General features: G+C 44.6%; 1 protein-coding gene across 1 annotated transcript in view; it reads left to right on the forward strand.

Moving 5' to 3' along the window:
* The window catches only part of LOC309552172 (butyrophilin-like protein 1), a 45854-nt gene extending 22702 nt beyond the window's left edge, over positions 1-23152 (forward strand). The window contains exons 2-3 of the mRNA XM_082252986.1: positions 6135-6536; positions 22906-23152. Coding sequence (XP_082109112.1) covers positions 6135-6536; positions 22906-23045 — 542 coding nt within the window. The 3' untranslated portion in view covers positions 23046-23152. The remainder of the gene's footprint in view (positions 1-6134; positions 6537-22905) is intronic.
* Positions 23153-25614: the final 2462 nt, after the last annotated feature.

The raw sequence follows: 25614 nt of genomic DNA on the forward strand, positions 1-25614 counted from the left end.
GCGTGATTTTAACGGACAATTGCGCGGTCATGCGATGCTGTACCTAAACGAATTTGACGTCCTTTTTTTCCCACAAACTTTCTTTTGGTGGTATTTGATCACCCATGCGATTTTTTGATCATGCGCTATAAACAAAAAAAGAGCGTCAATTTTGCAAAAATAACAATATTTTTCACATTTTTTATATGAAATTCCCCCAAAAAAATGTAAAAATCTAATTTTTTTTAACATTTTAGGCAGATTTGTTTTATGCTACATATTTTTGGTAAAAAAAAAAAAATCGCAAAAAGCGTATTTTGATTGGTTTGCTCAAAAGTTATTGCGTTTACTAACTAACGGAAAGATTGTTGTCATTTTTGTTGTTTTTAACGCGTAATAGCGGCGATCTGCGATTTTATTTGCGGGACTGCGACATTGCGGCGGACAGATCGGACCCTTGACTGACATTTTTGACACTTTTGGGGTTACCAGTGACATTACTACAGGAATCAGTGCTATACATATGCACTGTTACTGTAAAAATGACACTGGCAGTAAAGGGGTTAACTTTTTTTGAGAGGGAGGGGTTAAGTGTGTCCCTAGGGGCGTGATTCTAACTGTGATTGGTTGTGGCTGTGTGTGTAAGAACAGTGATCAACGGTCCTAAATAGCAGAACCGTATGATCACTATTCTTACACAGGGGAGAATGACAGGCGGCTTTGTTTACATTAGCCGCCTGCCTTTCTCCCGGTGTAACGGATGATCGCGAGTGCACACGCACGGGGGGGTCTGTGACCGAGCAGGAGCGCGCATCCGGTGGTGCGCGCTCGCTCCCCAGAGCCTCACAGGCTAGCGACGTAGCCCTACGTCGCTTTGCCTGTGAGGGGCTGACCGCCGCAGTAAATATCCGTGCGGCGGTCGGCAAGCGGTTAATGATTGCTTTTTTGTCTCCTATACCTAAATTCTTAATACTTAACCAACCCCTAACACTTAGGGCTCATTCACACCAAATACAATGACTTGCGTTTGTATGCAATTGATTATCTCTAGTGACGGCAGAACATAGAATACATTCATTTTTTATGTGCCCTGTTCAACTTACAACACTGCCTTGAAGGGGATTGCAATGCTGCATTTTTATGGAAAGTACCTGACCTCACCTTAAGTCACTGTTCCTTTCTGTACCCCTGTGTTGCCTAGAAATGAATGAAATGAAACTCTGACACTGATAGAAGAAAGGTGTGTAAAATAAATTGACGCCTATCCCTACGAATCAAAATTAACTCCACTTTGTGCACACTAATGCCAAGCAGAACATCCCAAGTATCCTTTGCAAACATTGGTATTTGGTAAACTGTCCTTTTTTAACCTTAAATCATACTATTTGCATATCTGCTCAAGTGGGCCAATAATTTTCAAAACAATTGGTTAACCTGAGGGTCTGGAACCATGTTTGTGGATTTTTTGGATAATGTAGAAAGTTGGTATACTCTTTGCTGCCCACCACATGGGTTAACTTTGATCATTTACAATTGGATCTCCACTGAAGGACTCCAATGTTTGCTTGGACCTTCTCCATGGTACCAAGACGTCCTCTACTGAAAAAACAGTGGAAGTTTTTGACGAGGCATCCACTATGTATAAAGTTCACATGGAAACATGCCGAAAGGGCCACTAAAGAATGACACAGAGCCTTAGTAAACTACAGTACTTGATTACTCTTGTGCATTTTTGGTCAAATGTTAAGAACTTGGAAGACCCATAGTAGAGAGAACTTTAGGCAAAAGAGACATTTTTAGATTTTTAGTTACCTTTATGGGCAAAAATATCAATAACTACAAATATTAAACACAGTTTAGTATTTGTAGTTACAGCACTGTAACAAAAACTATTCTTGCTTCAGCCACAATTTTTGGCTACTCTTGTACTTTTGTTTTGCATTAACCTTTCTTTTTCTAATCTCTTCTGGAAAAACTGTGGCCTTCCTAAAAGTTTTGTTTAGCAGGATTTGGAACCTATTATGAGCTTAAAGCAAAACTAAACCCATTGATTAAACCGTTTTAAAAAATAAAGTTACATTCCCGACACATGCCGAGAATGTAACTGTTTAATTTGCTTGTGCTCTTAACCAAACTGTCAAACCATCAAAAGGTGGGTGTCATAACTGATCACATGTGCAGCACCATGGCAGTTGAAGATCAAACAGAGGCCAAGATAGCAGCTTCCTTGGCTGAAAACAAAAGGAGAATTTTGTTGTGCTTTAACTGCTTGCCGACAGCCCATAGTAATATTACTGCGGCAGAGCGGCTCGGCTGCGTCCAGTCACATAATACGTATGTGGCTGGAGTGCATGTGTTTAGACACAGCAGGCCGTGGAAGGAGAGGCGGTGATTGCCGCCTTCCTCCCGCGATCATCTGGTAAAAAGAGACAAGATCTTCTGTGAGACAGTCAGGGACAGATCAGCAGTTTCAGCTAAGCTGAAACTGCAATCTCTATGCCCGTCACAGAACCCCCCACACAGTTAGTAAGCATACAGGCATACATTAACCCCTTTTATCACCCCCAGGGTTAACCCCTTCCCTGCCAGTGTCAATATAACAGTAACAGTGCATATTTTTCGCACTGATTACTGTAGTAATGTCGCTGGTACCCCCAAAAGTATCAAAAATGTCAGTTAGGGTTCCGATCTGTCCGCCAGATCGCCGCCATTACTAGAAAAAAAAAAAAAAAACAATAAAAATTACAAAAATCTTCCCGTAGTTAGTAGACGCGATAGCTTTTGCGCACACCAATCAAAATACGCTTGTTGCGATTTTTTTGGGCAAAAATATGTAGCAGAAAACAAATTGGCCCAAAATGTTAAAAAAATTTTGATTTTTACATTTTTTTTGGGGGGAATGTTATGTAGCAGAATGTGAAAAATATTGTTTTTTTTTTCACAATTATTGCTCTTTTTTTGTTAATAGCGCAACAAATAAAAATCGCACAGGTGATCAAATACCACCAAAAGAAAGCTCTAATTGTGGGAAAAAAAGGACGTCAATTTTATTTGGGTACAGCATTGCACGACTGCACAATTGTCCTTTAAAGTAATGCAGTGCCGAATCGCAAAATAGGGCCTGGTCAGGAAGGGGGTAAAACCTTCTGGGGCTGAAGTAGTTAAAGTGTATCTACATACATGTGAACTATTTTGCGATTCGGCACTGCGTGACTTTAATGGACAATTGCGCGGTCGTGCGACGCTGTACCCAAATAAAATTTACGTCCTTTTTTCCCACAAACAGAGCTTTCTTTTGGTGGTATTTGATCACCTGTGCGATTTTTATTTTTTGCTCTATAAACAAAAAAATGCAACAATTTTGAAAAAAAAAAAAACACAATATTTTTCACATTCTGCTATATAACATTCCCGAAAATTTTTTTAAAAATCAATTTTTTTTAACATTTTAGGCCAATTTGTTTTCTGCCACATATTTTTGGTAAACAAAATCACAATAAGCGTATTTTGATTGGTTTGCCCAAAAGTTATTGCGTCTACTAACTACGGGAAAGATTTATGTCATTTTTATTTATTTATTTATTTTTTTAACTAGTAATGGCGGCGATCTGCGATTTTTTGCAGGACTGTGACATTGCGACGGACTGATCGGACCCCTGACTGACATTTTTTACACTTTTGGGGGTACCAGTGACATTACTACAGTAATCAGTACTAAAAATATGCATTGGTACTGTAATAATGCCATTGGCAGGGAAGGGGTTAACCCTATTGATGATTAAGGGGTTAAATGTAAGCCTAGGGGAGTGATTCTAACTGTGGGGGGGGGGGGGGGCGTGGCTTGTGATGTAACCAGAGACATACGATCCTACATAGCAGGATCGTATGATCTCTGCAGTTACTTCAGGGAGAATGACAGGCGGCTTTGTTTACATCAGCCGCCTGCCTTTCTCCCTCTCCAGCGGGAGATCGCGAGTGGCCGGCGGACATCGGAGCCGCCGGTCACTCACGCGGGGATGCTACTGAATGAGCGGGGGTGGGAGCGCGCCTCCAGGGGCGTGCGCTCGCCCCCTAGAGGCTCGTGGGCGAGCGACGTAGTACTACATCGCTTTGCCCAGTAGGGGCTGACCGCCGCAGTAAATAGTCGTGCGGTCAGCAAGTGGTTAATGGTCCTAAATGAGACAAGTACACACTATAGGGAGATATGTTTTGTTCATATTTCATGTCTGAGGTTTACTATCAGCAAGCTGATCATCACTGGTCTATAGGATGTGCATAGTGCAGAGAAGAAAACTATGAAGCTAAGGGGAACTGTGTTTTAAATATAGATGTCTACAAAACATTTTTGTGAGAATCTAGTTCTAGCAGTTTATCAGGGAGCAGATGGCTTTGCAAGGAGGGATGAAGGACATCAGGATGAAGACTGATAGAGATCAAAGGTAGAAGGACAATGTCATGAAATGGACACCATAGGCCACATAACCAACTGCAAGTCAGGTATGTTATTTTATGAAAAAAAGGAAGCTCTGAAAATATCAATTCGTGGCAAAAGAAGTAATTTAGACCAGTACTTCAATGTTTTAATTGTTACTGTAGTGGGGTGCTCCTTTATCCAGATGCAGGTGCAAGTCCCTTTAATTCAATTCCCCACAATCCTCTGGGCTCCCAGCATCCCCTGAGTTCCAGGACACGCCCAGGGAGTATAAATGCCAGCTCCGCCCATCTTACTGTGCTCAGAGAGATCCTGCCTGATGGGACAGCACTGACTGGGCAAGTGAGCTGTCCCCAGGTGCTGGTCCTCACTCGATCAGTCTGGTGTGTGGGCCACCAGCAGTGAGCACAAGAGCACGCAGCATCTATCCAAGCCCCAGTCACTGGAGAGGACTCTGTTACAGTCCATGTGGAGAAGTTGTCCAAGCAGTCGGTTGGTCCTATCTACGGCCCCCAGAGCCTCCTGACCGAAGTCAGCATCAGCAGCGCCTGTGTGAAGTCTGTGCCAGCAGGAAATCCCCTCAGCTCACAGTCTGCGGAATGAACGATTAATCTATGGAACACGTGAGAATCTTCTGCTCTTTATCCTATCAGTAGACTGAGCTCAGAGCACTCTGCTGCCATCTAGTGGCCATTAGTAGAACTGCAATAGAATTGTTTTCATGTGTGTTATGCCTGTTTCTCCCTTCCTCATATTGCTGTTTTGTACTGCAAATCCCTGTCCACATGATCTCCTGTGTAATCTATGTTCTACATTGTTAAGTAAAGTAGAAATTGCACATCACCACTGGTCTGATCATTTGGCTGATACCATTACATAACATTACTACACCCCTTTAAAAGTATGTAAACTCTTGAGGCACCTCACTGTAAAATGGGGTCCTTCCATCACATCAGAAGCCCCCTTCTTTCACATCAGAGCCCCCTGTTCACATCAGAGCCCCCTGTTCACATCAGAGTTCCTGGTCTTCCACATCAGAATCCTCAGTCCTACCCCTTTCAGAATTGAGTCCTCAGTGCTCAAAAACAAAAAGTTTTTCCTTTAGTTCTACAGCATACAGTAAGACATGATGCCATACCGAAAAAAGGATTTGGGATTTACAGTACATATACCTTAATGATAATTACAAAATGTCTTAAAGCGGAGTTCCAGACGTTTTTGTGTTTATTAAAAGTCAGCAGCTACAAAAAGTGTAGCTGCTGATCTTTAATAATCGCACACTCACCTGTCCCACGATCCAGCGATGCGGCTGCCCAAAGCCTCGCTCCTCTTCCTCTCCTCTCAGCGGCGATGGCATCTCTAGTGTGGGCACCCAGCTGTGACAGCTTGAGGCTTTACAGCCAGGGTTTGCACTGCGCATGCGCTAGTCAAGCTGCGTGTCGTGAATGGCCGGGCAATCTTCTGGGATCTGTGACGTGTCTCAGAAGATTACAGGGAGGGGAGGAGGAGAACTTCCGCTTGAGAGGCCTAGGTGGCCCAAGCGAAAGTGGGAGTGGGTACCTGTCAAATCTAGGTACCCGCTCCCCCTCAAAAAAAAAAAAATGACATGCCAAATGTGGCATGTCTGGGGGTCAGGAGTATTTAAAGCGGAACTCCACTTTAGGTGACATGTTCTGTTTATTATCACCTCTTTATTACTTTTTGTTTTTTCTAACTTTCTTAGGGTTAAAGGAATGCCCAAAAGAAGAACAGAACATCACCGTCAAATTGGGGGGCACTGCCTACCTACCTTGCTCTTTTTCCCCACCAAAAGGGGTAATCAAGGAAGGTGTTCAAGTCTCCTGGCAAAAGGAGCACAGCGAGATTGACCTGGTGGTCCACTTCCAGAACGGGAAGGAAGAAGGGGACAAGCAGAATGAGCACTTCATGGGCCGCACTTTGGTTGGCCGGACCTGGTTTCAAGATGGAAATGCCAAGCTGAGTCTCCACAGAGTGACTGAAGAGGACAGTGGGAAATATACCTGCTGGATCACTTTACTTCCACTGGGACCATGGAGCCAACATAAGTGTTGCGTGGTGACCCTGGCCATCTCTGACGAGACAACCCAACAAGTGGTTGTAAAAGGTAAAAGATAGTTCTCAAACCTTCCAGAACCTTAGAATTTGCATTACTTCTATGTGGGTTCTTTATTTTAATTAGTGATGTTTCTCCATTCCACAGGCTGAAAGGAATTGTGAATACGCTTTTTTAGCCACCTTCCCCTGTAGATAACCAAGAAGGTCTGAGCCTTTTCGTGATTCTGCCACTGATTAATGTCTTGGGGGGCATTATTTCTAACTCTTTTGAGCTTTATTGGACAAAGAAAAATTAATAGACCAGAAAGTAAAAATTAAAAAGCATTTTTTTCTGCAAAAGCCAATGTCATTCAACCAATTTCTTCTGTATCCAGGCTATCATGGGGGTATTCTATTACACTGACTGGCTTAGAATACTACTACACTAAACAGTGATGACGATGACACATTATTACATGTGAGTCATTCAGTGCAGGTGTAAGGAACACCAACTGCCAGAAGATCTTGTGGGTCTGGACTGGCCAGATGTATGTGCTCAAAGCTATAGGGGCACCTGGTGTAATGGGGACACTCTGATGAGGACACCTGATGCAAGGGGGCACTATGATGGGGGCATCTGATGTAGTACTATATTTAATACACTTGATGTAAGGGAAAATTCTGATAGGGACACATGATGCAAGGGGGACTCTAATGGGAACACCTAATGTAAGGGGTCACTCTGATGGGGACACCTGATGCAAGGGGGACTCTGATGGGAACACCTGATGTAAGGGGTCACTCTGACGGGGACACCTGATGCAAGGGGGCACTCTAATGGGGGCATCTGATATAAGGATGTGCTCTGATGAGTACATGTGATGTAAGGGGGCACTCTGATGGGGGCATCTGATGCAAGGGTGCACTTTGATGGGGACACCTGATGTAAGGGGGCACTCTGATGGGGACAGCTGATGCAAGGGGGCACTCTGATGGGGACACTTGATGTAAGGAAGCACTCTGATGGGACACTTGATGTTAGGAAACACTATGATGGGGACACCTGATGTGAGGGGGACTCTGATGGGGACACCTGAAGTAAGGGGGCACTTTGATGGGGACATTTGATGTAAGGAAGCACTCTGATGAGGACATCTGATGCAAGGAGGCACTCTGATGGGGACACATGATGCAAGGGGGCACTCTTATGGGGAAACATGATGGAAGGGGGCACTCGATGGGGACACATGATGCAAGGGGGCACTTTGCTGGGGACACATGATGCAAGGGGGCACTCTGATGTGGACACATGATGCAAGGGGGAGTCTGATGGGAACACCTAATGTAAGGGGTCACTCTGATGGGGACACTTGATGTAAGGAAGCACTCTGATGAGGACACCAAATGCAAGGGGGCACTCTGATAGGGACACATGATGCAAGGGGGACTCTGATGGGAACACCTAATGTAAGGGGTCACTCTGATGGGGACACCTGATGCAAGGGGGACTCTGATGGGGACACCTGATGCAAGGGGGACTCTGATGGGGACACCTGATACAAAGGGAACTTGAGAGGGACACCTGATGCAAGGGGGCACTCTGATGGTGACATCTGAGGTAAGAAGGCACTCTGATAAGCACACCTGATATAAAGATGCACTCTGATGAGGACACTTGATATAATAGGGCACTCTAATTGGAGACCCCATCAGAAAACTGACAAAATTATTGAAATGCCATAGAATGACTACATATATGCTGACTCGTCTGCACATGAGATTCAGGTCTCTGCTGGAAGAAAAGTTTATTGACCTGACCTCTTTGAATTTTAATTGAATACCCCTGCTTCAGATGATCTACCTCACATAAGCTCAAACATAATCTTTACATTATCAACTGAGAAGTCATAATGGTTGAGAGATGTGACCTCGCCCTTACACAAGGTAGCTGTTCAATATTATGTGGACGTGTGAAAGTACACTGACAGGCACAGCTGTGTAGATATGTCAATGTAACTGGGCAGGGACATCAGGTGTTTCTAGTGATCATATGCTTTAATCATGATCGGAATGTAATGCATCCAAATGTTATTGGTGCTTTTAACAATGGATTATACTGAGAAATAAAATTATGGTTTTAACAATACTACGTCTTTTTATTCCCTGTGACATAGCACCAGATAAAAGTTCCAGACTCTTTTGTTTTGTGATTGAGAAGTTATTATGAACCTTACAAATAAACCTTTGCTGACCTCTTCTTCTGCAAATGCTTTTTCCCTGACTCTCATGTGGATCCAGTGGATTCGGTACTTTCTGAATCACCAACTGGATCTGAGTTTGCAAGTTAAAACTTTTGGTTTGCCTGGTTCCTATATATACTGGTTTGCAGGACAGAGTCTTAAAGCACAGAATCCAGGCAACCTGCCTCTGCATTTCTTTTACAACAGGCCTACTTGAAGCATATTTGTGTTTAAAATAAGGGCTTGACCAGGTTTTGAACCCAGGACCTCTTGCACCCTAAAGCCCCGTACACACGCGTCCAAAATTGGCAGGGAATTTTCGTCCGACGACCGATCTGTCGATTTTCGGCTTGTTAGTATGATGCTTCCGACAACCAACTCCGAAAAAAATCTGGTGTGCAGACTATAAAATTTTTGTTGGCCGTCAAAACACGGCCGATTTTCGTGCAGTCAGTACAGATTTCGACAGGGAAAAATCTGATGAGCAAGTCTGGGCATGCTCAGAGAAGAAAAAACACAAAGAAAGCAAACCAACACATGACATCACTTCTGAAGTAGAATTTTGTTGGGCGAGAAAATTCGTGTGCAGTCTAGGCACATTCCAACCAACAAAACACCACTCTGGACAAAAGACGGACGATCGGTCGGCCGATAATCGTTGCGCGTGTACGGGGCTTTAGTAAGAATAATACCCCATAGACCAGTGATGGCAAACCTTGGTACCCCAAATGTTTTGGAACTACATTTCTCATGATGCTAATGCAGTCTGCAGTGAAGTTGAGCATTATGGGAAACGCTTCTCGGCCTTTTGGCTAAGATCAAGTGTAGTATCTGTTCTTATCAGTTGGTATGGACCTTAAAGGTTAGTATCAGCAGGAACTGAAATGAACCAGAGCTCCCTGGGCGTAACTAGGGGGCCGGGAAGTAGGTTCTGTCAGAGAAAGCCAGATGGGTCCATTGCCTCCTGATTTGAATGGGATCCGCCCCTATCAGTTTGAAGGGTGCGAGAAAGCCGATGTAGGCACGCACGTCGGTTAGTACTGCTCCCGGATGTAATTGGTAAGGAATGGTGATGGTGGTGGGAGGGCCTTTCCTCCTGGGTTGGATCTGGCCTTGCAAAAGGCTTGTCCCCAGTTGAAGGCAGGCTCTCCTTAAGCCGTCTAAGTTCCGATGCCTCCTGGTAGGGATGGGCTATGCTGGTCCGGCCAGAGGCCGGGACCGAAAGAAGCCCGTGGTGTACGTGCCACTGGGGTGGCAGCCCAGGGATGCCGTAATTCTCACTGGTGAGGGGCAGCTCACCTTGAGTTTTTTTGGCACCTTGGTCACTGCACCACACACTTTTTTCACACCTGCCTCTTGGGACGGACCTTTTGGTTAGGACCAGAGGAATTTTTTATTCCTGGCCGAGAGGCCTGTCAAGGTCCTGCACCTTGACACCACCTGCACTTCTCCGTTTCCCCTTCCCCACTCTTGTGTGTTTTTTTTTTTTTATTTGTAGTTTGTCACCTTTCCTATTCACTTTTTCATGATGAGTAGGGTGTGGGTCCTCGGGCCTACCTTGAAAGTCTTGGGAGGAGGTGGATATGGCCTTCTGGCTTAGTTCGCCCTCTCTCATGGGGTCTCCCTTCGGGGGAGGCCCACCTAGTACTTGGGGTGGGCTGTTTTGGCAGTCCTCCCAGAGAACGGGGTTTGCCTGGTTTCGGCCAGGCAAACCAAAGTGAAGTACCTCAGTCCCTGTCAGGAGTCTTGCGTCCCGGGGGATCAAGGTATAGGTCCAACCTCTTCGGAGGAGGATCATTCCGCACACCCTGTGCACTTTTTGTGTTCTTCACATTTGCGTGTGTGCACTTTTTTATGCACCGGGTGTTAGTTCGAGTGTGTTCACAAATCCCGGGCTAAGAACAAAAAAAATAAAAATTATGGGAAATGCAGTTACAAAACATCTGAGGTGCCAAGGTTCTCCATCACTGCCCTAGGCCAACAAACTAGCTGGCTGCATAATGTTATGTCAGAACATTTTAAACATGGCATCACTTTTCCGCAAGCCCTGATAGCTGCCTGTTCAAAAGGAATTTTTACTAGTTCAGCTTTTTGGATGTATATAATACGCCCAAAGAGTGAGGGGTTAAAGTTTTAACTAAAAGCAAAACTTTTTGTTACATAGAGTGGAGAGGGATTAGAACCCCTGTCAGATTTTGTTGCTGACTGTGTCCCAATTAAGGAGATTCACCCTCTCTATTTGTCCTGTTTACCATTATCATTAAAAGTGAAAGTAAAGGAAAATCCTAAAATTTGCCCAGGAAAGTAATAGGGGAGAAATCTTCCAATGGGGACCCAAAGTCTGGTGATCTGGGGGTCCCCAAAGAACTCCCTTAATTTGTATGGAAAAAAGGACATACATTTTTTTTTTTTTTGGTACAGTGTCACACGACTATGCAATTGTCAGTTAACCACTTCAGCCCCGGAAGGTTTTACCCCCTTAATGACCAGGCCATTTTTTGCGATTCGGCACTGTGTTACTTTAACTGACAATTGCGCGGTCGTGCGATGCTGTACCCAAATGCAATTCTAGTTTGGGTGGCCTAGGGGTCCCCAAGAAATTCCCTTGATTTACAGAGATTTCCTCTCACTTCCTGTTAGGCTATGGGACAGGAAGTGCAGGGAAATGTCCGCAATGGGACACAGATGGTGAAAAATATCTGACATGCACTACAACCCTTCCTTACTCTATCTAAAATAAAAAATAAAAAAGTTTTGCCTACAGTTCTACTTTAAGCATAAGCAATAGCAGCCACCAGCTTGTGCTTGTTTTTATCAGCTGTACAGTGAAAGATCCAAAATCTGTATAGTCGCACTTTAAGTGGCATGGTTCCCCCTCCAACTGCATAGTTCCCTGGCTCTCCCACTCTCCCTGGGAGCCTGGGACCACATCAGTGGGCTTCCAAGGACAGGTGGGAGGAGACCAAAGAACATCCAGTCTTTGATCTCCTCGGTTCTAAATTAATTCGGAGGTGACGAGTTCATCGGTTCCAGGTTCAGAGCTGTCATTATATGGCTGATACAGCCTAAAAGCATATAACCGATGCAGATCTCTGCTCTATTAGACCCCCAGTGTCTCCATAAAGAGTACCTTTCACCTGCCTTTTGCTATCACATGAGGGTTTGTCAACCCTTTGTGCTAGCAATAAAGTTAAATAAAAAATACATTAAAAAATATAAAAAATATAATTATAATAAAATGTATTTAAAAAAAATGTAATGCCTATTACGCCACACAGACTCGCAAATGCAATCGTAAGCCTGGGGGGGAAAAGGGGTATTTAACCACTTTACCACCGGAGGATTTTGCTGTCTTACGTCCAGGCCACTTTTTGCGATTCGGCACTGTGCGACTTTAACTGATAATTGCGCGGTAGTGCAAAGCCGTACCCAAACAAAATTTACGTCCTTTTTTTCCCACAAACAGAGCTTTCTTTTGGTGGTATTTGATCACCTGTGCGATTTTTACTTTTTGTGCTATAAACAAAAAAAGAGCGTACATTTTGAAAAAATAACAATATTTTTCATGTTTTTTTATATTCCCCCCAAAAAATGTAAAAATCAACATTTTTTTTTAATTTTTTGCCAATTTGTTTTCTGCTACCTATGTTTGGTAAAAAAAATCACAATAAGTGTATTTTGATTGGTTTGCGCAAAAGTTATTGCGTTTACTAAGGGAAAGATTTCTGTCATTTTTGGTGGTTTTTTTTAACGAGTAATGGCGGCAATCTGCGATTTTTTTTGCGGGACTGCGACATTGCGGCATACAGATCGGACCCTTGACTGACATTTTTGACATTTTTGGGGGTACCAGTGACATTACTACAGTAATCAGTGCTATAAATATGCACTGTTACTGTAAAAATGACACTGGCAGGGAAGGGGTTAATTTTATTGGAGAGGGAGGGGTTAATGTATGCCTGGTGCTTACTGACGTGTGTGGGGGGAGGGGACTGTGTGACACAGGGACAGATCGCAGGTTCAGCTATGCTGAATCTTGTAATCTGTCACTGTCTGTCACTTAGGAGATCCGCCCGCTCTGTTTACACAAGCAGGCGGATCTCCAGACTCGATTCCCCGACGATCAGGGAAGAGCAGCGGCCCCTGGCCCGACTCCCGCTGTGACTGAACACAGCGGGAGCGAGCCTCCGGCGGCGCGCGTGCGCCGCCCACAAGGGGAGGAGTCCGGCAACGTAGGTCTATGTCGCTGGACGAAAACGAGCCACATTGCTGCAGTAGCAGCAATGTGAGCAGACGGCAAGTGGTTAAACCGCGACAGCATTACACATGTGAGGTATCGCTGTGAACATCAGAGTGAGAGCAATACTTCAGGTGCCAGGGCTAAACGCTAAACTGATAAGCTGTATGGAGATTTCTGGGTATCACAGGTGAATGCAATTTTAAGACTTGTTTGGTATCTATTTACTTGGCGCCAGGGGCGTAACTACAGGGGTTGCAGGGGTTGCAATCGCTACCGGGCCCCATGCTCCAGGGGGCCCGGTAGCAAACCAGTGGGTGAACTTCTAGGATCTCAAAGGTCACACTTGCGACCGGGCCCTGGCATTTCACCACTGTGGGGAGGCCCCAAGATTGCAGGAAGGGGGCCCACTGCAGAACTTGTGAAAGGATCCTGATGCGGGACCATAATAAAAGGCCATGCAATGAGATTAAAGAGCCCCAGGATTAGTGGGAAGAGCCCCGGGCTTGAAGGGAAGGGCCCCGGCCAGGGGGGCCCTTCATGGTTTCTTGCATCGGGGCCCTGAAGGTTCTAGTTACGCCTCTGCTTGGCGCAACCCCATCTTCTATTTTTTACCTAAAATGGATATTATATTGTGTTTATGTGCACTAAAACTCATTTCTTTAAAAAAATGTTCCTGAAAATATGCATTTAATAAACAGTTGGGCAAATATCATGTAAAAAAAAAAAAAAAATTAAACTCCTATCTTTTTATTCTAGAGGTCCTCTGCTTTCAGGAAATATATAATATTCTGTGAGTTTTAAATAACTTTAGGGGCAAAAATGCAGATTTTTTACATGTGCAAAAAATTAAAAAAGTGCTCTAGAGGCGAAAAGGTTAAAGTCATTTATGACTGACGGAATTTCCGAACACTCCTCATTCCGTATGCCTAGCTACCTTTTACTAGTGAGCAGAGTAGCCTCGGAATGTTATACAATCAGATTTTTACTGCTTAGGAAATGATCTCTGTTGTAAATCATGTGATGATTGTCATGTGCTACAGGACTTATGCTTGGCACCTAACAAGACCTTGTCACCAGACCATTCGTCTCAACAAAAAAATTCCCAATATTTTATGGGCATTCAATGTATTTTATGCACATTATTTAACCGATAAAGCCTTGTGTAGACATCCAGAAGCCCTGAGACTTGCTAGGTGCCACCATCATAGATGCAATGTCAGAAGCCCTGTCAGACTCAGAGCTGTTACTTAACCACTTAAGCCCCGGAAGATTTTACCCCCTTCCTGACCAGGCCCTATTTTGCGATTCGGCACTGCGTGACTTTAACGGACGACGCTGTACCTAAACAAATTTAATGTCCATTTTTCCCCACAAACAGAGCTTTCTTTTGGTGGTATTTGATCACCTGTGCGATTTTTTGATCATGCGCTATAAACAAAAAAAGAGCGACAATTTTGCAAAAATAACAATATTTTTCACATTTTTTTATATGAAATTCCACCAAAAAAAAAATGTAAAAATCAAAATTTTTTAACGTTTTTGGCCAATTTGTTTTCTGCTACATATGTTTGGTAAAAAAAAAAAAATTGCAAAAAGCGTATTTTGATTGGTTTGCGCAAAAGTTATTGCGTTTACTAACTAAGGGAAAGATTTTTGTCATTTTTGTTGTTTTTTTTTTAACGAGTAATGGCGGCGATCTGCGATTTTTTTTTTCGGGACTGCGACATTGCAGCGGACAGATCGGACCCTTGACTGACATTTATGACACTTTTGGGCTTACCAGTGACATTACTACAGTAATCCGTGCTATACATACATGCACTGTTACTGTAAAAATGACACTGGCAGGGAAGGGGTTAACTTTATTGGGGAAGGAGGGGTTAAGTGTGTCCCTAGGGGCGTGCTTCTAACATAGAAGGACCGTTAGATCTCTGCTGTTACACAGTGAAGAATGACAGGCGGCTTTGTTTACATTAGCCACCTGCCTTTCTCCCTTCACGGTGGACGATCACGAGTGACCGGCGGACATCGGGTCCGCCGGTCACACGCGCGGACTTGTTAGGGAACGAGCCGGGGCGGGAGCGCGCCTCCGGGGGGCCCGCTATTGGCTCACAGGCTAGTGACGTACCCATACGTCACTTTGCCTGGCGGGGGCTGACCGCCGCAGTATATGTACTTGCGGCGGTCGCAAGTGGTTAACAGCAGTGGTTCTCGAAGACAGGGCCATGGCCCATGGCCTGGCCAGGGCCTCCCTTCTTCTGGGCTTCCAGCCAGCTGCAAATTCCCTAACCTCCCACAGTGATTCAGTACCCAAAGTGTACCCCAAGCTCCCACAATGCCCCAAGACCCCCTGAAAGTGCTTACCACCCAGAGTACCCCCCAACTTTCCACAGTACCATCAAGTGCCCTGCAGTGTCCGCTAGCTTGTCACAGAGCTTCCAGTTTCCCCTTGATTCCCCAGCCCATTCAGGGCCATACAGTCTCTCACAGTGCCCCCAGCTTCCAGGAGAAACCTCCCTTCCTAGAGTTGACCTTCTCTTCCTCCAGGAACCTAACTCTCTTTAGAACCCTCATCCCCCACAGTGACACCCAGAGCCTTTCTGTATATATTACTGTAATAATGACACTGGCAGGGAAGGGGTTAACACTGTGGGCGATCAAGGGATTAAATGTGATCCTAGGGGAGTGTTTCTAATGCTATGGGGTTGGGCTTGTGAAATGATCACAGAAACCTGTGATCCTACATTGAAGGAGCCTCCGACCCCATGCATGGGATTCCCCCCTGCCGAGTGGGGACAGGAGCGCCCCCTAGCTGCAGGCGCGTGACCGACGTAGCCCTACGTTGTTTCGCGCAGGAGGACCAGCCTGCCGCAGTAAATATGCGGTGGGTGGTCCGCAAACCGGTAAAAAGTCAGCAGCCTCCTAACTTTTAAACCACTTCAGCCCCGGAAGGTTTTTCCCCTTTAATGATCAGGCCATTTTTTGCGATTCGGCACAGCGTTAATTTAAGGGACAATTGCGCGGTTGTGCGACGATGTACCTAAATAAAATTGATGTCCTTTTTTCCCACAAATAGAGCTTTATTTTGGTGGTATTTCATCACCTGTGTGATTTTTATTTTTTGTGCTATAAACAAAAGAAGAGCGACAAGTCTGAAAAAAAAAAACAATATTTTTCACATTCAGGGTGCATTCAGGGCCATGCTCCTGCATGGATGTCACATTGAAAACTGTATCTGTGCAGCTGCTGCAACCCATTTACCAGCTATGGGATTGCTAGAACCAGGACGGGTTCTCCCGCTAGGCGAACTAGACAGCCGCGGCCTGCTGACTTCCCCCTTAGCCTGGCCTGGGAACACGAGGGGCCCTACACACAGCTGGGGTGCTGACTGACTGCAGAGAAAGCAGCAGCCATGGAGGACATCCATCACAGCTGCTGCATAGGAGCTCAGCAGCCGCACAGCCTGTGAGGAGGGCACAGCAGAGGAGGTGGAGTAGGCAGGCACAGTCAGGGAGGCAGAGGAGGTGGGCATGAGGTCAGCAGAGAAGGTGAGCATTAGGTTAGCAGAGGAGACGGGCATTAAGTCAGTGGAGGAGGCGGGCATGAGGTTAGTGGAGGAGGTGGGAATAAGGTCAGCAGAGGAGGCGGCATGAAGTTACCAAAAAAGGTGGGCATGTGAGGTCAGCAGAGAAGGCGGGCATGAGGTCAGCAGAGAAGGCGGGCATGAGGTCAGAGGAGGGGGCTGGCATGAGGTCAACAAAGAAGGTGGGCATGAGGTCAGCAAAGAAGGCCGGCATTAGGTCAGTGGAGGAGGCGGGCATGAGGTCAGCAGAGAAGGCAGGCATGAGGTCAGCAGAGAAGGCGGGCATGAGGTCAGCAGAGAAGTCGGGCATGAGTTCAGCAGAGAAGGCGGGCATGAGGTCAGCGGAGGGGGCGGGCATGAGGTCAGTGGAGGAGGCGGGCATGAGGTCAGCGGAGGAGGCGGGCATGAGGTCAGTGGAGGAGGCGGGCATGAGGTCAGTGGAGGAGGCGGGCATGAGGTTAGCCAAGGAGGTGTGCATGGGATCAGCGGAGGAGGTGGTACAGCTGGGGAGGCGGGATTCTGAACATAGCTGTTGAGTCCGGTGAGTCTGCTCCCTGATCCTGCGCGGCCCTAACGTCACCCCGGCCGCACCCCCCCTGCGCACGCGTGCGGGCAGAGGGGAGTGCACGTGCGTGTTTGCGGGGAGTGTTAGTCTTGCCTAGGGTGCGAAATAGTTAAGCACTGGCTCTGGCAGGAACCTGGATACCTATATAACACATGCCCTGTGCATCCCCGTGGCAGTAAAACACAGCCCTGCATGGGGCACAGATGAAATCCCCCATGTGAACGAGGCCTTAGAGTGGTCACCAGAACAAAAGGGGATGGCAAATCTTTAAGAGGTGTATTTTTAAGAAAATCATCCTGTGAAACTGCATGTACTTTTGTTCTGCGCAAATGGGGGCAAAATCAATTATTATTAGGCTATTTTCTCACTAGGTCCTAAGTTATCTTCATAAACAAGACTGAATTTAGGAAAATACCACATTATAGCTGCTAGATGGGGCTATAATCATAAGATTAAAGTGATATCAAAGTTTATTTAAAAAAAAACAAACAAACAAACAAACATGGTATACAGTACTTACCTGCTCTGTGCAGCGGTTTTGCTCAGAGCAGCTCCAATCCTCTTCTTTTCGGGTCCCCAGCCAGTGCTCCTGGCTCCTCCCCTTTGTGCAGTGCCCCCAGAGAAAGCTGCTTGCCCTGGGGGCACCACTGCATGTTCGCACTCTATGCGTCCATAAGACACATGGAGCCATGGCTTGGCCACACCCCTGCTCTCTCCTCAGGCTGTGATTGACTCCCACTGATGTCTCAGCCAATGAGGGGGAAGAGCCCCCATACAGCTGACGCGTTCATGAACATCCCTGGATGGGAGGGGGCTCAGGTAAGGATTGTGGGGCCTCTGCAAACAGAAGGTTTTTTTACCCTAATGCATAGAATGCATGTAAGTAAAGTACCTTCAGCCTTTAGGACAACTTTCACTAGGATTGTCAGCTCCATCTAGTGGCCATAATGTGGCCTAATTCTTTTAGTTCTGTATAATTAGTAATATTCTCCCCAGATGGGAAATAGTCTAATAACATTTGATTTTGCTTCCATTCACACAGAACTAATTTACATGCTGTTTTAAAAAAATGATTTTTTTTATAAAACACACCCATAAAAGTTATTAGGTTACACATAATGTTCATGCACATGTATGAGTGCGCATTTATTGGAATGTGTGTCAGCGCATATTGCTAAAGCATGTTATGTATGGGTTTGGGGGTTTCACCCCTTCCATCCTTTTATTCCTGTTCTGGTGAATACCCAAAATTTGGGATTTTCTTTGCACTCCCCATTGGAAGATTTCCCCTCAGTGACACCCAGAGCCTTTCTGTATATATTACTGTAATAATGACACTGGCAGGGAAGGGGTTAACACTGTGGGCGATCAAGGGGTTAAATGTGATCCTAGGGGAGTGTTTCTAACGCTATGGGGTTGGGCTTGTGAAATGATCACAGAAACCTGTGATCCTACATTGAAGGAGCCTCCGACCCCGTGCATGGGATTCCCCCCTGCCGAGTGGGGACAGGAGCGCCCCCTAGCTGCAGGCGCGCGACCAACGTAGCCCTACGTTGTTTCGCGCAGGAGGACCAGCCTGCCGCAGTAAATATGCGGTGGGTGGTCCGCAAACCGGTCAAAAGTCAGCAGCCTCCTAACTTATAAACCACTTCAGCCCCGGAAGGTCAACACTCTCCTAACTTTTAAACCACTTCAGCCCCGAAAGGTTTTTCCCCTTTAATGACCAGGCCATTTTTTGCGATTCGGCACAGCGTTAATTTAAGGGACAATTGCGCGGTTGTGCGACGCTGTACCTAAATAAAATTGATGTCCTTTTTTCCCACAAATAGAGCTTTATTTTGGTGGTATTTCATCACCTGTGTGATTTTTATTTTTTGTGCTATAAACAAAAGAAGAGCGACAAGTCTGAAAAAAAAAAACAATATTTTTCACATTCAGGGTGCATTCAGGGCCATGCTCCTGCATGGATGTCACTCCCCATTGGAAGATTTCCCCTCTACTCCTATTCTGTAACAACCCAACAGTTTGGATTTTTTCATGCTTCCCATTGGAGGATTCCCCCTCTATTTCTGTTTTGGTGACAACCCAAAAACTGTGACTTTTTTCACTTTCCCATTGCAATATTTCCTCTCTATTTGTATTCTAGTGACAACCCTCATTGTAAGATTTCCCCTCTATTCATGTTCTGGTGACAATCTAAAATGTGGGATTTTCTTCACTTTCCTCACTATTTTTTTTCTGGTGACAACCCAAAACTTGGGATTTTCTTCATGCTTCCCATTGGAGGATTTCCCTTTCATTCTTGTTCTGATGACAACCCAGATTATGGCATTTTCTTCACTTTCCCCATTGGAATATTTCCCTTTTACTCCTGTTCTGGTGACCATCCAAAATTTGTGATTTTCTTCATGCTCCCCATTGGAGGATTTCCCTTTTATTCCTGTTCTGGTGAAAACCCAACATTTGTAAGTTTCTTTGCACTCCCCATTGGAAGATCTCCCCTCTACTCCTATTCTGGTAACAATTTAAAAGCTTGGATTTTTTCATGCTTCCCATTGGAGGATGATTCCCCTTCTATTCCTGTTCAGGTGACAACCTAAAATTGTGACTTTTTTCACTTTCCCATTGCAGTATTTCCTCTCTATTTTTATTCTAGTGACAACCCTCGTTGTAAGATTTCCCCTCTATTCATGTTCTGGTGACAATCCAAAATTTGGGATTTTCTTCACTTTCCCCAGTGGACCATTTCCTTTCTATTCTTTTTCTGGTGACAACCCAAAATGTGGGGTTTTCTTCACTTTACCCATTAGAAGATTTCCCTTTTACTCCTGTTCTGCTGACAACCCAAAATTTTGTTTTTTTTCTTCACCTTCCCCATTAGAAGATTTCCCCTTCACTCCTGTTATGGTGACAACCCAAAATTTGTGATTTCCTTCACTTTCCCCATTGGATGATTTCCCCTCTATTCCTGTTCTGGTAACAACCCAAAATGTGGGGCTTTCTTCACTTTCCCCATTAGAAGATTTCCCCATTACTCCTGTTATGGTGACAACCCAAAATTTGTGATTTTCTTCACTTTCCCTATTGGATGATTTCCCCTCTATTCCTGTTCTGGTAACAACCCAAAATGTGGGATTTTTCTCAGACTCCCCATTGGAGGATTTGCGCCTTATTCCTTTTCTGGTGACAACAAAAAATTGGGATTGTCTTCTTTTTCCCCATTGAACGATTTCCCCTCTTTTCCTGTTGTCGTGATAAATTAAAATTTGGGATTTTCCTCACCTTCTCCATTGGACGATTTTGCATCTATTCTTTTTCTGGTGATAAATCTAAATTTGGGATTTTCTTCCCTTTCCCCATTGGAAGCTTTGCCCTCTATTCCTGTTCTGGTAACAACCCAAAATGCGTGATTTTCTTCACACTCCCTATTAGAGGATTCCCCCTCTATTCCTTTTCTGGTCACAACCAAAAATGTGGGATTTCCTTCTTTTTCCCTTTTATGACGATTTTTATCTGTTTTCCTGTTCAAATTGACATTTGTGATTTTCTTCACTTTCCCTATTGGACGATTTCTCCTATATTCTTTTCCTGGTGACAAATTAAAAGTTTTGGATTTTCTTCAGATTCTCTATTGGAAGATTTCCCCTCTATTATTTCCCCTCTATTCCTGTTCTGGTGGCAACCCAAAATTTGGGATTTTCTTCACTTTACCCATTGGAAGGTTTCCCCACTATTTCTGTTCTGATGACAACCCAAAATTTGGGATTTTCTTTCACTTTCACTCTTGGTGATAACAATAAACAGGAAAAATAGAGTGAATTTCCCTAATGGGGGCACAGACAGCAAAAACCCCCCCCCCAAAAAAAAAGGGTTCTAATCCCTCTCTACTCTATCCAAAACTAAAAAAAAATGTTGCCTTTAGTTACACTTTGATGTTAAGCTGCCATAGTTGGGTACACACTATAAGAAAATTGGGCGAACAATCATCTAGTTTTCCTCAATGTTTCACAGCATGTCCAACCCAAAGATGGTACTAATTGTATGAAAATTCTCAAACTACAAAGGTTTTTTGTATTTGACGTAGCATAGATTATTGTTGTTTTATGTTTCATGTGCAGTCTTCTGTATCCAATTTTTCTTGTGTGAAAACAGTACACAATAAATGAAAATTGCTAGTTCTGAATCGCTAGTCTGAATCAGATGTCGAAAGTTGTGTGCCCACTATACGAAAATCGAAGGATCCTTCCTCGTACGGAATTTTTCTTCTGATTTCTTTTAGTGTATACCCAGCTTAACATTTTATTGCAAATGTTTCTATGAAAAAGCTAATTGGTATGTAGCACTGCCCCCTTGAGGACTGTTGGATACTACACTTTCGGGTCCCCCTAGGTTACTGTTAGTAACTGCAGCATGCACAATTTAACTCTTTACTCTCGGGATCAGTCAATGAACAGTCTAGGGCAGTGATGGCAAACCTTAGCACCCCAGATGTTTTGGAACTACATTTCCCATGATGCTCAACTTCCCTCCATAGTGCATGAGCATTATGGGAAATGTAGTTCCAAAACATCCGGGGTGCCAAGGTTTGTCATCACTGGTCTAGGGTATGTAGTTGTTTTTGTGGTTTTATTTAATTTAGGGATGGGAGAAGGGAAGAGTGGGATACTCAAACTTGAACTATTCACAATAGGCAAGGACTCCTGTCTGAAGATGCAGCCAGGCTGCTGATACACCTTGCCACTTAGATGAATTTAGGATTACTTGTTAGGATGAATTATCTTCGGGATACACACCTAGTACTCCCATTCACTTGACCTGCTGACACCCGTCCTCTGAATATCCTACACCAGGGTGGCCCCCCTCAGGTCAGGCCCCTAGACACGATCCCCTGTACTCATGAATCTGTTTTCTGAGGGTCTCCAGTGTTTCTACCCCCTCAGGCAGCTCTCATGGACCTCTGGGTTCAGCTCCTTTCTTCCTGGTTCTCAGGCCGACTGCCTGTGACCGCGTGTCCCTGCTACAGAGGAGGAGACAGCCGCCACTCTCCCTCCTGGACTCTGCTCACCAGCCAAAGACCCCACAGCTTTTATACCACACCCCACAATGCACAGAGACAATCAGTCCATGTCAATCACTGGGATTGTATCAAAGCTTGTGTACCCATTGGTCCGATTTCCTCCACTGTCCAATAGGCCTCCCTATTGGACCAGTGTGAAACACTCCCTAGACCAGATGAATCACACACTGAGCACCATGAGCAGACCTAACTCACAGATCCTGCTCTCTGGTAGGCAGAAAGCAATATAGATTTCCCTGCTGCTCATCTGATAGGCAGACAGAGCCAAAAAAACTATACTCTCTCACTAGCACCTACCTAGGAGGGTGCTACAAGCACATTTCATAGTGCCAACAGAGGAATCTCATTGGAGAGTAGTTTTCCTAATGTTGTTTGCTTTTACCATTCAATTTTGGAATAAATTGGAATTTCACAAATGAAAACCAAATACAAGTGTTAGAATTTTGTTTTTTGAAGAAAATGTTTCATCTTGCTCCTTCTAATTTTCTCCTCCCTATGGCCAAAAACAAACATCAGTTTGACACCACCAACCATTAGAAGATCAAACTAATGTTCTGAAAATGATCATTTTCTAATGAATTGCTACTAGTGCATTGTAAGCTTTAGGTTTAGTTTACTTTGCCGAGGGTGCACTGTATTATTTCCATGCTTAATCCCTTCCTCCATTAAACAACAGACTTGCAATAAAAAGCTGATCTGGTTATTAATGTGTATTATGATGTCTTGTTTTACAGATGACCGCATTTCATCCAAATTTGTGATAATGTGGCTTCTTTTCTTTTTCATCATTGGATTAATGGCCATCATTCCCTGCCTGTTGACTTGCGGACCAAATAACAAATCCCAGTTTAAGGAGAAAAACTGCATCATCTGAAAGTGTGGAAAGCAAAGGATCTCAACCCAAATTTGATTTTTTTCCCATAAATGTGATCTAGATTATCAATATTTATTTGAGGAACCGAGGAAGATCATTTTGCATAATCCCCATGCACAACCAATGGTCTATTTCAAGCTTTTTTTTTTATATATATATGTAGCACTGCCCCCTAGAGGACTGCTGAGAATTACGCTTTCTAGATTCCGCTGGGTTACGCTTAGCAACTTATAGCAGACAAACAGCATTGAAAAGTCCTTGGTTCAGTGAATAATCAATCCAGGGGATGTTGGTCTTGTGTTTTTATTGAGAACTGGGATGGGAGAAGGGATGAGTGGAATACTCCAACTATGAACTATGCACAATCTTGAGGACAACTAGCTGTAGTGTGCAGCAAGGCCGCTGCTTCACCTTGCCACTGAAGGGAAGATAGTTTTAAAGGTTCCTGTTTTAGTTATACTCTTCAGGGTCCTGTAACTGGCACCCCCTTTCATCGCCTGTCTGCTGACCCTAGCTTCTGGAGTGGTCCCCTTCCTGGCAGACCCCTGAGAAAGTTCCTCTGTACTCACAGGCACTTTATTTCCAGAGTCACCATTGCCTACAAACTCAATTTGTCAGCATCTACCGGACCTCTGCATTCAGCAACACCTCCAGGGTCACCAGGCCGACTACCTGTGACCACCTTTCCCAGCTGCAGAAGGAGAAACAGCCATACTCTCCTTCTGGGACTTGGCTTCCCGCCCAAAGATGCCCTGCCACATTTGCCCTTGGCTTTTATAGGCTATCCCAGGATGCACCACTGTCTGTGCCAAACCACTGGGACAGCCACAAAAGCCTGTGTGTCACTGGCTGGGTTTCCTCCACTGTCCAACAGGCTCCCCAATTGGACACAGTGTGGACACTCCCTCAGACCAGATGAATCACACATGGACACATGCTACAGGCCTGACTAGAAATCCTGCTCCTTGATAAGCAGAAAGAGTCACTAGATTTTACCTGCCACTCTCCTGATAAGCAGGCAGAGCAAATATACAATACCTACCTAGCACCTATCTAGGAGGGTGCTGCATATATAAAAGGTAGAATGCCCACACACTCCACTGCAATCACCAATACCTTTATTGAAAAAATAAAAAAACTCAAGATAAAAACATTTAAGCACAAGAGCACAGACAGGTAGGAGGGTTGATGCATTTCACGCAAACCAGTGCTTAACCATTGTTATGATTAAGCACTGGTTTACCAAAAGACAGTGAGGTTTTTATCTTGAGATTTTGCATTTTTTCAATAATAGAGGTGAGCCAGGCGAGCAGATTTAACCACTTGCCGACCGCCACATGACTATAAACTGCGGCAGTCAGCCCCTCCTGGGCAAAGTGATGTAGGGGTACGTCACTCACCCACGAGCCTCTAGGGGACGAGCGCGCTGCCGGAGGCGCGCTCCCACCCCCACTCGTTCCCTGACATCCCTGCGCAAGTGACCGGCGGCTCCGATGTCCGCCGGCCACTTGCGATCTCCCGCTGGAGAGGGAGAAAGGCAGGCGACTGATGTAAACAAAGCCGCCTGTCATTCTCCCTGGTGTAAGAACAGAGATCATACGATCCTGCTATGTAGGTTCGTATGTCTCTGTGGTTACATCACAAGCCACGCCCCCCCCCCACAGTTAGAATCACGCCCCTAGGGATACATTTAACCCACTGATCACCAATAAGGTTAACCCCTTCCCTGCCAGTGTCATTATTACAGTAACAGTGAATATTTATAGCACTGATTACTGTAGTAATGTCACTGGTACCCCCAAAAGTGTAAAAAATGTCAGTCAAGGGTCCGATCTGTACGCCGCAATGTCGCAGTCCCGGAAAAAAAAAAAATCGCAGCTGGAGCATTATTCTACTTTTCATGGAGCTGATAACAATTTATGCTAACAAAGACAAGTCTTGTAGAGCTGCAACCGCACATAGGCTTTCACTGTATTGTGCACGCATGCATCCTGACATTCCTAGAATCCATTCCAATAGTTTTCTGCAATTTCCAGAACAGTTGGATGAGGATGGACTCAGATATGCTGTAGATGACCTATATTTTTTTAATGATTTAAATGTATTTATTTGATGTTAAGATGTATATTTTGTTTGTTTTAGTTGGTTTTGATGCCATTATGATGTCACTGGGGGTGGAGGAGTATTATTTGCTATAGATTGCTATTTGCTATTTATGTTGTAAGCACTGGAATGTCATTTGTCACTGAGCCACCCTGATGAAGGTAACCTATGCGACATTATGTGGTGTATTTATAAAAAAAAAAATTGCATAGCTGTTTATCCATTGTAGTTGAATGTTCTCTGGCTAGATTCTCTGCAGATAAATCATATGAATAGGGAAAATAAATAGAGAAAAAAGCATTATGGCCCCTAGATGGAGCTGGTATACACACCTATTGTATTTTCTATTATAGGCAGCTCCAACTAGTGGCCATAATCTGGTATTTTCCCCATTCTCATTCAATCTGCAAAGAATACAGCCTGAGAACATTCAGTTTTGCCCTTTTGTCACTGAACAAATGTACAT

Source organism: Pelophylax lessonae (assembly GCF_965119305.1).
Source record: "Pelophylax lessonae genome assembly, chromosome: 4".
In the NCBI taxonomy this organism is placed as follows: domain Eukaryota; kingdom Metazoa; phylum Chordata; class Amphibia; order Anura; family Ranidae; genus Pelophylax; species Pelophylax lessonae.